Raw genomic sequence first — 12,816 nt, forward strand, 5'->3', positions numbered from 1 at the left:
AACATTCCTGTTATTGTGGTTTTTAAAAATACATCCCTCGGAGATGCACAGTGACATATTTACAGTTGAAATGTCATGACGTCTGGGAATTACTTAGATGATTCCAAGTCAAAACAACCACGACAACAAAGTAAAAGATACCAACAAATCTTGGCAAAATGTTGTCATTGTTGGAATCTGGATGATGAACATGAGTGAGAGTGTGTGTGTAATTTTCCATCAAGAAAAAGTTAGAATAAATGTAGAAGAGAAGGAAAAAGTAATCACAATACACGACTATAAGGGCCTTGATAACTTAGTTTTGGGAAAGCAGATGTCTGGAGCATGAAGGGAAGAACCAAGAGAGAAGGAAAGACTGAGTCTGGGCAAGACTGGCTAATGGTGCACTATAGGACACTCCTGGAACTCACACTCAGAAATCGCAGTCAGTGTTTTTATCTCTATGTACGTTAGTTCTTAACTTACAGAAGGTCAGCCGAGAGAAACTTCGACATGAAACTCTGAAATATGAACTCAGAAATCCAAATTGTCTTGTTCTGATCCAGTGATGGTCCTCTGCCCATCTCTTGACGGGCCATGGTATGTACACTCCTTACCTGGCGGATGGCTGCGGGGACCCACGGGATGACGGGTGTCAGTGCTTCGGAAAGCGGTAGCACGTCCCGTGAAGATCGTTACTAGGCTGCATGCAGGGTATCAGGGCAGAACAGAGCAGGGGGCTCGCAAGCCCAACACAACTGGGCTCTGATGGTGTGGCCGCAAGTTACTGGCTGTGTCACCTTGACTAGGCTGTAGCTCCTTCTCTGACCTTCTATTTTCTTTGCTTATAAAATGGAGCTAATAATGCCTGCTTTGAAGAGTGCTGTGAGGCTTAAATGAGTTAAAATAGATGAAAACTCTACCTGAGTCCCTAGCACACGGTCCTTTAAAACATTAGCTATAGTTGTTGCTATTGTCCTGAATGTACCTCAAGACTGAAAGGTGTACCACCTAGACCTAGACTAAGACAATTCACTGTGCAACACGGTCTGACCCATGTCCTTCCTGGCCTTTGTCTTTCTTACCTAAAAGGTCTCACCTTCTCTGTCTCACGTTCAAGCTTCCCCTTGACCCCTGGATTGTCCACCCCTGGCTTGTCTCCAGTCCTTGAACGACGACAGACACACACAGGAACTCAGGACAGATGCACGAAATCTACACAAAGGCAGGCTATTGTGCTGATGCTGGGTTTTGTCACAGCAACTTCCCCACTGATACATGTTGTGGATCTTTGCCTGAAGCCTCACTTTGAGTTAATGTCATCAAGGGATAATTGACAATGATCTCCACCCCTTTCCTCTGTCAGATGTGACAATTCAAAATATGTTCTAAATGTACCGAGGGGCATTTCGCAGAATACGTTTCCTTAGGCTCTTCCTCACGGAAACTCACATGTCACTTTTCTCTCTCATATCAAGATCTTCTTGCAGATGATCCAAGTCAACCAAGGTTTGATGCCAGATGCAGATTCTGTTTTAATTCCAAGTCATTACCCCAAGCATTTTATAAAACTGTTTCCAAAATTTCAGGCGGGTGCCACCCGGTCCTGGGGACACGTGGGCATCTGGTTGATTTTCCGAGCTCCTTGACCTCTCTCCCCAGGTGGACCCCATCCCTCTTCCATCTACACCCCCAGAGCTTGTAGCCCTCTGGCTCAGAACTCGTGCTGACGTCTGCCTTCCTCCCCGACTGTGAGAGTGCCAAGGGCATGTGCTATTTTGTTCCTCTTTCTATCCTGGTGTCCTGGCCTGCCTGTACTTAGCCACGGCAGGCGCCCAGAATTTGCTGAATGAACGTATAATGTCAAAGTTTCTGCACAATTTCAGAGAAGCTTTAAGTATTTTGATGAGACTTGCGTGTTCATCTGGTTCCAAGTGCCCTCTCCGCGCAGGGGCCCTGATACTGATCCCCTCACGCGTGAACGTCGAGCTTCTGTTTGACCTCTCCAGGGTCAGGGACTCTTGTGTCCTACTGCTGAATGGCCTGACCCCCAGGTCATCCTGTCTGTTAAGCCAAAGTCAGCCGGTACCTTCCGCCCACTAGTCCCACGTCTGCAATGCAAAACATCCTCAAGTTCTGACTTGCTATTTCTCAGGGCAGACCTCCAATCACCTCGTAACTGCTCACCTGTCTCGTGTGACACCTGTCTTCTCTGAAAGAAACCCCCTCTTTTGGTTTCTGTTACCCCGTCCTGGAAATGTTTCCAGTTTGTCTTAACCACTCTCTAGATGTCATGCCCAAAACTGAACAGAACACGACACGACACAAGGAGACTCGTGGAGCACAAAGTCAAGTGGGAATGATCCTCCTTGTGACCTGAATGCTACTCTTCTGTTGACAAATCCCAGGACGATAAAAGGCCAGCTTCCTCTTGCCCTTACAAGATTGCAACTGTTGGCAGCAAAGCTAAGGGTTCACTCTGATGCCCTGCTCTTAGCTTGGCACGTGCACACATCTGACATCCCGTTAGGAGAGGGGGCTTGGAATGGGTCTCTCCATTATGTCTTCTTTAGTTGAAAATAGAAAGAGAGAGGGAGAATGAAAGAAAGAGGAAGGAAAAAAGGAAGGAAGGAAGGGAGGGAGTGAGGAGGGGGGAAGGAAGGGAAAGAGAGAGAGAGAGGAAGGAAGGAAGGAAGGAAGGAAACATTCTCAGTGCAATCTTCACTTCACTGCATCTTTCCTCTTCCCATAAAGGAAACTGACCGGAGAGGGGGGTGTGACCATCACGTACCTCCAGATTCCTGCAGGACTTCCCTGACCTTGAAGCCTGCCAGGGCTGGTGCATCAGTTGGCAGAAAGGAAGTCAGACATTCCAAGAACTCGTCACAGGGGCAAAGACCGGGGCATTTCACATTTTGTTTCAATAACCTTGCCGATCTCTCGAAGAACACGTCGCCTTTTTAAAAGGTACGACTGAGAACACGAGTAGCACAGATCAGGAATGCGCCGCTGTTGTTTTCAAACAGCAAGACAGCGAGGGGGAAAGAGAGGTGCCATCACAAGCGGAGTCATTTGTTTTGTGTGCGCAGCTCGGTCAGATTGCCTCCAGCAGGGCAAGGGGTAGATGACGCCACAGCGAACGTTCAGGCGCCGTCTGCCACCTAAGTCCCACCGCCAAAGATGACATCGCACGGGCACGCGGCAGGACATCCTCACCGCTCTTTGGTGACCAGCGGACGGACAGAGAGAAAGGACAGCCCGCATTTCCTGAAGGAAGGAGCACGGTCACCGTAGGACACCCCAGAACCGGGGGAAGTGTCTGTCTGGGGTTTGACTCCACGAACATCCCACGCCTGTGTTCCCTGGAGGGAATTCCCCACACCTGGTGACACACACAAGAGACCTGGGCTTGTTTTGGTTGTGTCGCACACCAAGAGTGCTACCAGGCTGGTGCTGCTCCTTCCTCATTTAGAATCAGCCACCCGGGAAGAGAGAGGTTCTAGATAAACGGAGTCATAAACCTCCCCCGTGCCAGGTTGGTTCTGCAGTTTACGAAACTCACGAGGCCTTCCACAAACTCCTCAAATCGGCGTTTGCATCCAAGAATGGAGGGGCATGAAGGGGCCACCAGTGACCCAGGCCTGGATGCTCTATTTTCTGCACCGACACAACGTGAAAGCCACGTTCAGGTCCTTACCCCACCCCTTCCTTTTCCTGCCAACTGGGACACAGATCTTTTTAACCTCGAAGCACGTGTTATCTTTTTACATTAAAATTCTGTTAGTGCATCTGAGGCCCCCAAGTCCTGTTTCTGCCATCTAAGCAGTAAATCTACTGCAAGTCTCAGAACAGTGTGTGTATTTGGCATCGGGAAATGAGAGGTGCCCGGGGAAAATGAGAAATACAGAGTTACCTTTAAAAAAGAAAAAAAGTGTGCGTGTCCTGGAGTCCACAAAAGACTTGAAAAAAATACCGTGGCCACCTTGGCATCTTTTTTTTAGATGAACTATCTTGTGACTCATCCAAAAAACTCTTCTGCTTATACAAATACAGAGCACTAACACTTGCGTTTGTGTTCAGCCAACAAAAATTTTCAAACCACAGATCCAGATGGGCTGTCAAAGGATTTAAGCCACCTCCTGAAATAGGGGAAAAAGGTCTTACAAATCTCAAGAACTCCAACATGTTTTTATTGATTTCAGTTTCCAATAGAATGAATATGTTTTCTCTAAATATTTTTTATCACACAACTGAAACATTGAATTATTTTTTCAGAAATAGAGTTAAATACATCAATCTAGTTACAAATTCTAATATAAAGAGTACAAAATATAATGTTATAAATTGTATTTTAAAAAAGAAATACAAACTCTATGGTCTTTTGCATTTTACTGCCTCAAAGCATAATTAGCAAAGTTGAAGAATGAACATTTTCCCTCAGTCACTCCACACAGACACACTACGGGGCACCTAAACCATCACTTGAAGTCCTGGCCTGTGATTTTTTTATTCTCTTTCTTTTTGCTCAGTGTATAAAATGTCCTGCGATTAGAACACACCCGAGTTAAAAGCAGTGAAACAGCATACGCTACTTCAGACACGGAGACATTCTGAAAGTGGAAAAGTAAAGTTGTACAAACGCAGCTGTTTTTTTGTGCATCGATCACACCCCCCAGGGGGTGATTTGCCTGTTTTCAAGACGGCATGTTGGTAAAGAGAATCTGGCCGTGAAAACCCAGGAGGTGCGCTGCGTTCCAGGCACAGACCGAGAACTGCCAGTCACCTTCTGTGACCCTGTGGGCTACACTCTCTCTCCTGGTGGAAAGAAGGTGCAGCTACCTGAGCCAGGTGCCTGGGAGACAGCAGGGAGGTGTCACCTGCGACCTGCTGTGTCCAAGGCCACATCCCAGAGGCCTGCCGAATGATGACCCTGCGTGTGCACGTGCCCCCGTGTACTGTTTGCCTGCCACTGTACAACCTGTGACAGAGTGGCCAGATCTGAACATGGTTCCCGACATCCTGGGCAAAACCAATGCTCCCTAAGTTCACCAAAGTGGCATATATATGTCATCCCCGGGGCCATTTCCTGGAGCACCTTCAAGAAACTAGTGTCTTTCTTGGGTTTAAAAAATAAATAAGTAAATATTGGGAGGCATCTCTTAAAGCACTGAATACTTTTCAAAACCAAAAAGGCAAAATCCACTTGGTTTGAAAATCTGTACTGTGCCATGACCGAGGTGAAACGCATCCATCTGAGATGGCCCCAAGGCCTTCCAGGAACCAGGGGAGAAAAGTGACAGAACGGCTGACGAATGCCCAGAGAAGATGCTTGAACAGCTGAATTTTTCAGAGAATTTAAATGTTCATTCTTCAAATTAAGGAATATGAGTGAATAACCTGAAAGAGTCTCTAAGCTCGTTATCTGTGTTACAACAATGAGGACGAGGGTGAGGAGGGGAGGAGGGGGGTTGAGAGCAGCAGCAGGAGTGTGCGAGCAGGGGCCGGGAGACACACGGAGAAGCTGCAGTGTAGACAACCAAACCCTTTATTGTCTAAGTTACATTGACGCCAACACTGTCAAATCCTGTTAAGAAACAAGGAAACAGCAGATTGGTAGAGGTAGTAGAAAGTCTGTAACAGTCAGAGGGTGACTTACAGGAGAGACCATGCGGAAATTATCAATCGAAAAAAAGTGAATCAAAACACATTGGCTAAATAAATAAGAAAAACACAAATCGTATTAAATACTATGGTCAAACTGACACAAACACATGAACAAACCAATACAATACTGTGCTCAGTGGAAGAAAGGAAGTACAGTCGGGCCCCCGGACGGCTTGCCTTGGAGGGTGGTGTTCTTGGACGCCCCCCTCGCCCCGACCCCCGTCTGCTGAATTAAGGGAAAACCTTATTTCTGTGCTCCGGGCAGAAACAAGTATTCCAACTGGCTCGGGCTGCGTGTCCGGCCAACAGGACCCCGGGACGCGCCCCTCTCCACCACGCCCCCTGCAAAGGGGTCTCCCGGGATGACACCTGCGGCTCTGAAGGCCGCCACTGAAACGGTAAGAACGTACATGACTCCTCCTTGTCGCTTTGGGTACAGAATTCCTCTGGATAACGAAAACACAGAGAAACAGACCGAATCACGAGCCCCTGTGCGTTCCTGAACTGTCACCCTTCACTGTCAGCCAAGAAAATAAAAGCCAGAAAATGCAGAAACGATCACTGTGAGGAGACTACGGAAATGATCAAACGTAAGTCAACAGAAAGGCATGCTGATTTCTAGGGTGAACAGAGGAATGTATCTCTGAAACTTTGCTCAAACTAACTTTGGAGGACAGTCACTGAATCGTATCTGCAAGGACATTCCTAATGACACCAACACGACAGATCATTCTGGTACATATTCGGTGTAAGAATATCAGGAAAAAATAAGTAAAAAAGTTATATATATATACACACACATATATGCAGCTATATGTGTGTGTATATACATGTATATATATATTTATAGATATAAGCTAGCCAGTTACATTGCATTGTTTGCAAATGTTGCAAAGTAACCTGAACCGTCAAGTAATTTAAATTCAGTAACAAGTAGAATCCAGAACCAAACATTAACTAAGAACAACAACAACAATAACAATAATAATAATAATAATATAATTCAACAAATCATTAGAACAGGAAAACCACACTTTACGGTGTGTGTGTGTGTGTGTTTAAACAAGTCTTTGTATCAGAAGCCCATTTTCTACAAAAACTGCACTAATCCATTACTGTATTAAGTAAACTGTCGCTCTCACCAGTATTAAAGATTAGGATAATTTCTGTACATGTAAAATTATTGCTTTTTTGAAAAATATATTTAGCATGCTCGTTTTAATCCATTTCCTGCCTTTACAAAATTTCACAATTAAAAAAAACCTAGTAAAGCTTTTGCAAAAAATTTCACAGAACATTTTCATTCAAGGCAGCAGTAACTTTTGATAATGCATAAAATCATTATGTGCAAAAATCTGAAACTCTCAGAAACATTACCATCACACACGGTGTCATGGTAATAGGAAAAGAAAATATTTATATCTGTGGAATACAATTTTAACTGCGTACACTGCAAGGTTTAAGACCCTTTGTTACGGCCCTTAACTCCCCACCGCTGAAACTGGCATCTGCGCGACCGAGGAAGAGGTATATAAAGCTGCCCAACCCACGGGCCGGGGGGCCTCCACGCTCCGGGAATGAAGGGACTCGTCCCATGGAGGCCCCCCCGGCCCAAGAAGGAAAGACGCCTACTTGCTGGGACAGACGGACGGGAAGGCAGGGAGGGAGGGGGGCACAGGAGGCCCCAGAGCACCAGGACCCCGGCGACCTGGGCCCCCCACGGGCTCGGGGATCCTCCCGCTATGACTAAAAGGGTCCAAATCGAGGGGGGTTCAGCGGCCGGATGATTCGTTAAGACGGGCAGTCTTCCGTTGTAAGCAGTTTGCAGAATGTAGCCCTGTTACCAAAAGGTCCTGAGAATAAACAAAGAAGCCTGCTTTTCTTAGTGTTCAACTAGCTCTCCTTTCCGAAGCACAATAAAAGCCTTCCCACGGATGTGTTTCCTCTGCCGGATTCACTGAGCACAGATGGGAGAGAGGGACACACCTGGGAAACGCAGAGGGCCCCCAAGGGGATGCGATGGGACCACTGAGGAAGGAGGACCTCGTCACCCGCCCGCCCCCCATTGAGCCTGTTTCCACAGCACCTCAACGCCCATCCTTCCTCTTTTATTCACTATTTTAAATACCCACTAAGACAAGGAGAGGCCAGAGCGTCAGAACTCCGTCAACCTGGACCCCTCCGCTGTCTGTCCTGACGTCACCTCCAACAGGCCTCTGAGCATTGGCGGCGGCTTCTGTTACAGTGCTTGGCTGCTTCACTCTGTCCGACACACACGAGCATCTTTCTTCCAGTGTCTCAAACCTGTCTTGAACGATATCGATGCTTTGTGCTCCTACCGTGCCTCCCACCTCCACCGTTTATTATAAGAAAATACGACTATGGTCGGTGAGCACGTATATGCATATAGAATATCTACATGTAATTCTAAGTCGAGCATCTTCGTTGATGTTTAACGTGTAACAAGGAGAAGCCCTCCCTTCAGCTTCCGCCCCGCCCAGCGGCTGCAGGATCTGAGGTGTCCGGTCGGGAGTTCTTCCACGGGGCGGTCAGGGTCACGGTCGGGACATCCACAAGGGAACTGCGGACGCTGTCCCGGGGCACTGGGGATGGTGAAAGCTTGTCTCTAGGTTCCCTTTCTGAGAGGCACTGTTTGGACAGTATCTGCATTAGAATGGTCTCTCCCCTGGGGAAAAAAGAGACAAGAGAAAAGCTCATTTCCGCCTTTGGTTTCCAAGTGCATTTTTCCTATTAATTTTCTTAGCAACGCCCAAAGCACAAACAGCAACCTTCACAGAGCCACTGAGTCAGGTCGGCAGAGACCCCTGGCTTCAGCTTTAACTCACTGCACATGAGCAGGATATGTTTGCAATGTGCCTTCCTGCCTTCCAAGGCAGCTTGAGAAAATCACCCCCAACGATCTACAGAGGATCATTAGGCGTCTCTGTTCCGCGTGCAAGAACAGCAAATCATAGTGCCTGAACCAGCTCCGGAGGAAAGGTTAAAAAGACGGCCAGATGGGACCGGAGGAGGATTCAAAACAACAATGCACCGTGAGTAATACAAAGCGGGGTTCACACGTGAATGGCAGTGCCAGAACAGGGTTGAATCTGGGGGCCATACGAACCAGAAGCACAGCACTCCCATAGGTCTGTGAGCACCTGAGGAAGCTTCCACCCATTTCCGTAAATAATCACCACGTTGGAAAAATAGAAGGGGTATTCTAAAGTCAAGGGAACTGCAAGATGAAAATGAGAATAAAGGAGAGCCGAAGTTTTCAGAGAAGGCTCTCTCACGACACGTGAAGCATCACTGTTTGAACAATGGAGTTTACAATCTGAGGACACAACAGGGCAAGATTAATCTTACTTAACCGCATTAACCTTCAGCTAAAGTCTCGATGAAGTAAAACCAACAGCTTGAAATTAACATGCACACATAAAATGCAGCACTCGTGTGAAATTCCAACTGGTTTCCAGCTATGCCTGCAGGAACCCTAGAAGTAAGTGTGTGTTGGGGGCGGTCTGGTTGACATAATGAATTAAGTCCCTCTCTTTAGTTAACGGTTTCAGAAAACTCCTACGTAAAACTAGCTCTGCATTCACGACACCTACCAGTCGACATCTAGCGGAAGTCAGAAAGATACTCAACAAAATTTTATGGGGGGCTGGGGGAGCGGGCACAGTGGTCCCGACAGTAGTTTATTTGAAATGTAGGAAACAGTAACGGAATGAGAGAGGTGATAAAACTTCCTTAAGTAGACGGTGAATTTCCTGCCGTAAACTGAGAAGGATGTTTTGCATTTTTGCACAGCGACATCACGCCGTGGGGAGATCCATCATCGACAGGGCTCATTTGGAACTGGTTCCAGATACATTCGAGGACGGAAAATGGCCTTTGTATATACGGACAGAAAAACAGGAGTTATTGTTAGCTGTTAGGTGGCTGGCCTTGAACGTTTTGAGGAAGTATGTAGCAAACAGACTTGCTGGGGATTCCATAAATGGGCAAAGAATGTGTATGAACACGTGTGTTGTGTGTGTCTACGTTCTGTATACACAATCCAGGCATCTCCTTGGATTTCCCTTCCTTTGGACCAGAATACACAGACTTGTATTGGAAGAAGGAAAAAGGCTGGTTAGAGAAGAAGCATGAAGATGGCCCTCTGTCCGTAAAGGACTGAAGTTTTACACTGCAGGCTCAGAAAGTTTTAAAGCTATTTATTTTACAGGGACTCCAAAACCTGGCTAACCCGAATAACCAGGTTGTTTAATTCAGTCCACAAATCTAGAGGCACAGATGCCAAGTTTCTCTTTATAAATGAGGGGATGTGTTCAAACAGCATCTCACTTTTAAGAGAGTTGTTTTCACTTCCGACTCGTTGGGACCAACACCTTATTCCTCAATACAGCAGTCTTATATATAGGGTTTTTAAGAAATGACTGAAATTCATCTGAGAAATCAGGCCCAGGGGAAAATGCAGCCATGGAAGAAAGGAGTCACAGAAATACTTACATTAAGTGGACACATGATATCTGAGCACAAACAAGTTGCTTTTATTCTCCCACAAAGAAAGAGTCATCAGAAGACGAGAAACACGCTTTTAGAAAATTTGGCTTTTCTTTATTGCAGCTGTGTGAATTGTGGACTCTCCAGTAAAACTGAACAATATTTATTCAGAAATAAATATTGTCTTTCTTTAAGGCGTTTCAGTGTTCCCAGGGATGAATACTGACTTCTGGAACTTGATGAGGCCTACTTTTTCTTCCCCTTTTGTCACATAAGGTAAAGGAATGCATATGTGCTCATGCGTGGGAGTAAGTGACCTACACACACAAAAAAGCCTGTATCCCCTGGGACACACACGAGTCTCTCGGCCTCCGTGGACCAAGGCCTGCATTAGACACGCATGGTGATGCTAAATGTTTAACGATGTACAGGGAACATCTTACTGACAAGGACCTTGCCCAACAAGCCAACAGTTAGCTGGGACTCGCGTTATTACAGGTCATTTTGGATAAATCACTAGTTATAGTCACGACTTTTCACGTTATGTTATACTGAGTGGGAAAATGGATACTGTGTTTCAAGACATTTGGTTTACATGAGTAAGAAAATTACTGAGACAAACCAGCTGAATTTTGAAATGCGATCTGTGATACTGAGAATCTAAAAGTGATACTTGAAAACAGATCGTACACAGATTCAAATATACCAGCCTATGGGATTTATTTCTCCATCGTTTGCCTTCTAATCTCCATAGCTAAAAATGAGACAAATTAGGTTGCCATTTTTCATCTCATTTCCCTTTATTTTGATTAATGGAATTATTTCTCCAGCTTAACTATTGTAAAATAACATTTAGAATAATAAGAAATAAACTATTAATCATAGTCTATAAATTTTTGGCAAGGAATCCAAACAAATCATAACACCAGATTTCATATTTCAGCAAAAGACGGTCTGGTCTTTTAAATCCCAAAACCAGGGGAATGGAGGGAGAGAGGATTAATTTTTCTTGGTTTTAGAAAGACCATTATTTAATTTCTAACATTTAACGAACAATACAATTGGAAAAATACAGTTTCTCCACAACATTAAAGAAACCCCCCACTTTTTTCTCTAACATCCACAGCACAGTGATACCAATATTTTAAAAAGCATACTATTTTCAAAAAATGTTCTTTCTAATGATGAATTTTGATGACTACTAGAAATTAAATGTTCAGTTGTGTTAAATCTATGGCAAAGCATCTTGAAAATGATGATATACATGAATTCCTCCTCTTATGTAGAGTTTTGCTTGGAATATTAGCTTCTCTTATGATCAGAATTATCTTCCTAATACAACAAGCACCAGCAGCAAGTGCCTTTATTGCCGAGGGCTGGAAGATTCATCCCCACAGCTCGGGAAGCTCCACTAATGACGAGGGCTCCTCGCTGCCAGGGCTCAAAAACCCTTTTACAATAAATGCAAAGGAACGGGATGCCTAGAGAATAGATACCGTGCCCAGGAACAAACTATCTGATACCCTACTATCACCTAATCCAGACCTTTAACTTCCAACAAGTCAGTAATCCTTTCCACCCCACCCATCAGAGGAATGTGCTGATAAAGAAACTGCTCCCAGATCTCTGAGTTCAAGGGCAAGCCTGTATGTAACACAGAAGGGGCTTCGCCAGTGTGCGTGCAGAAAAGAGACCACGACCAAAAACACATCAAAACGAAACTCTCTGGGGGAGGGATGGATTGGGAGTTTGGGATTAGCAGATGCAAACTAGTATATATAGAATGGATAAACAACAAGGTCCTAATGTACAGCACAGGGAACTACAGTCAATATCCTGTAATAAACCATAATGGAAAACAAAAAATAAACAAACTGCACGTATGACCCTGTAAACACAAAAACAAAACAGGAAACTCTTTTATTCCTCCTCAAGTAACTAAATTAACTGAATTAAATCCACTGCAACGTATGTACATTATGACATTAGGATTATCCCACATAGAAAATTCAGATATTAATACAGTAAAGTAAGGGCAGGTGCCATATGGCTGTGGGTACAGACATGGCATCTGCCCACCAGGGTGATGTCGTCTGAACACAAGGCAGCAAACTAGGGAACTACCATTTATGTTGACAACACTTTTCTCAAGCTAAGAGCTCTCCTATCCTCCCTTCAAGGCACAACTGACAACTAGACTGTAAAACAAAACAAGACAAAACCAGGGTGTTTACAAGCACACGACCAGGTTCTGACAAAGCAGGGAGATGCTGAGGAGAGGGAGTGGCCGTGACGACCGAGCACGACGGGCCACGACGGGCACATCCACACGTGACGACCGAGCACGACGGGCCACGACGGGCACATCCACGCGTGACGACCGAGCACGACGGGCCACGACGGGCACATCCACGCGTGACGACCGAGCACGACGGGCCACGACGGGCACATCCACACGTGACGACCGAGCACGACGGGCCACGACGGGCACGTCCACACAGGCATCAGCACGTGCGTCCACCTGTTTACACGCACGTGCACCGTACACATACACGGCACCCGAGTCTCCCCAGCTGTTCAGGACAACTGTTCCCTCTCGGTTAGAGTAACTGACAACAGCAAACGTGCTGGACGTCTGGTCTCCGCCAGGCTCAGTCCAGCGTC

General features: G+C 45.8%; 1 protein-coding gene across 2 annotated transcripts in view; it reads right to left on the reverse strand.

The window, feature by feature from the left end:
- Nucleotides 1-4,225: 4,225 nt before the first annotated feature.
- Nucleotides 4,226-12,816, reverse strand: part of ZNF516 (zinc finger protein 516) — a 113,661-nt gene continuing 105,070 nt past the window's right edge. For both annotated transcript variants that reach the window (XM_036875066.1, XM_036875065.1), the window contains one exon: nt 4,226-8,329. In XM_036875066.1, the coding sequence (XP_036730961.1) occupies nt 8,313-8,329 (17 nt within the window). In that variant the 3' untranslated portion in view covers nt 4,226-8,312. The remainder of the gene's footprint in view (nt 8,330-12,816) is intronic.

This window comes from Balaenoptera musculus, chromosome 14, assembly GCF_009873245.2.
Source record: "Balaenoptera musculus isolate JJ_BM4_2016_0621 chromosome 14, mBalMus1.pri.v3, whole genome shotgun sequence".
Classification (NCBI taxonomy): Eukaryota; Metazoa; Chordata; class Mammalia; order Artiodactyla; family Balaenopteridae; genus Balaenoptera; species Balaenoptera musculus.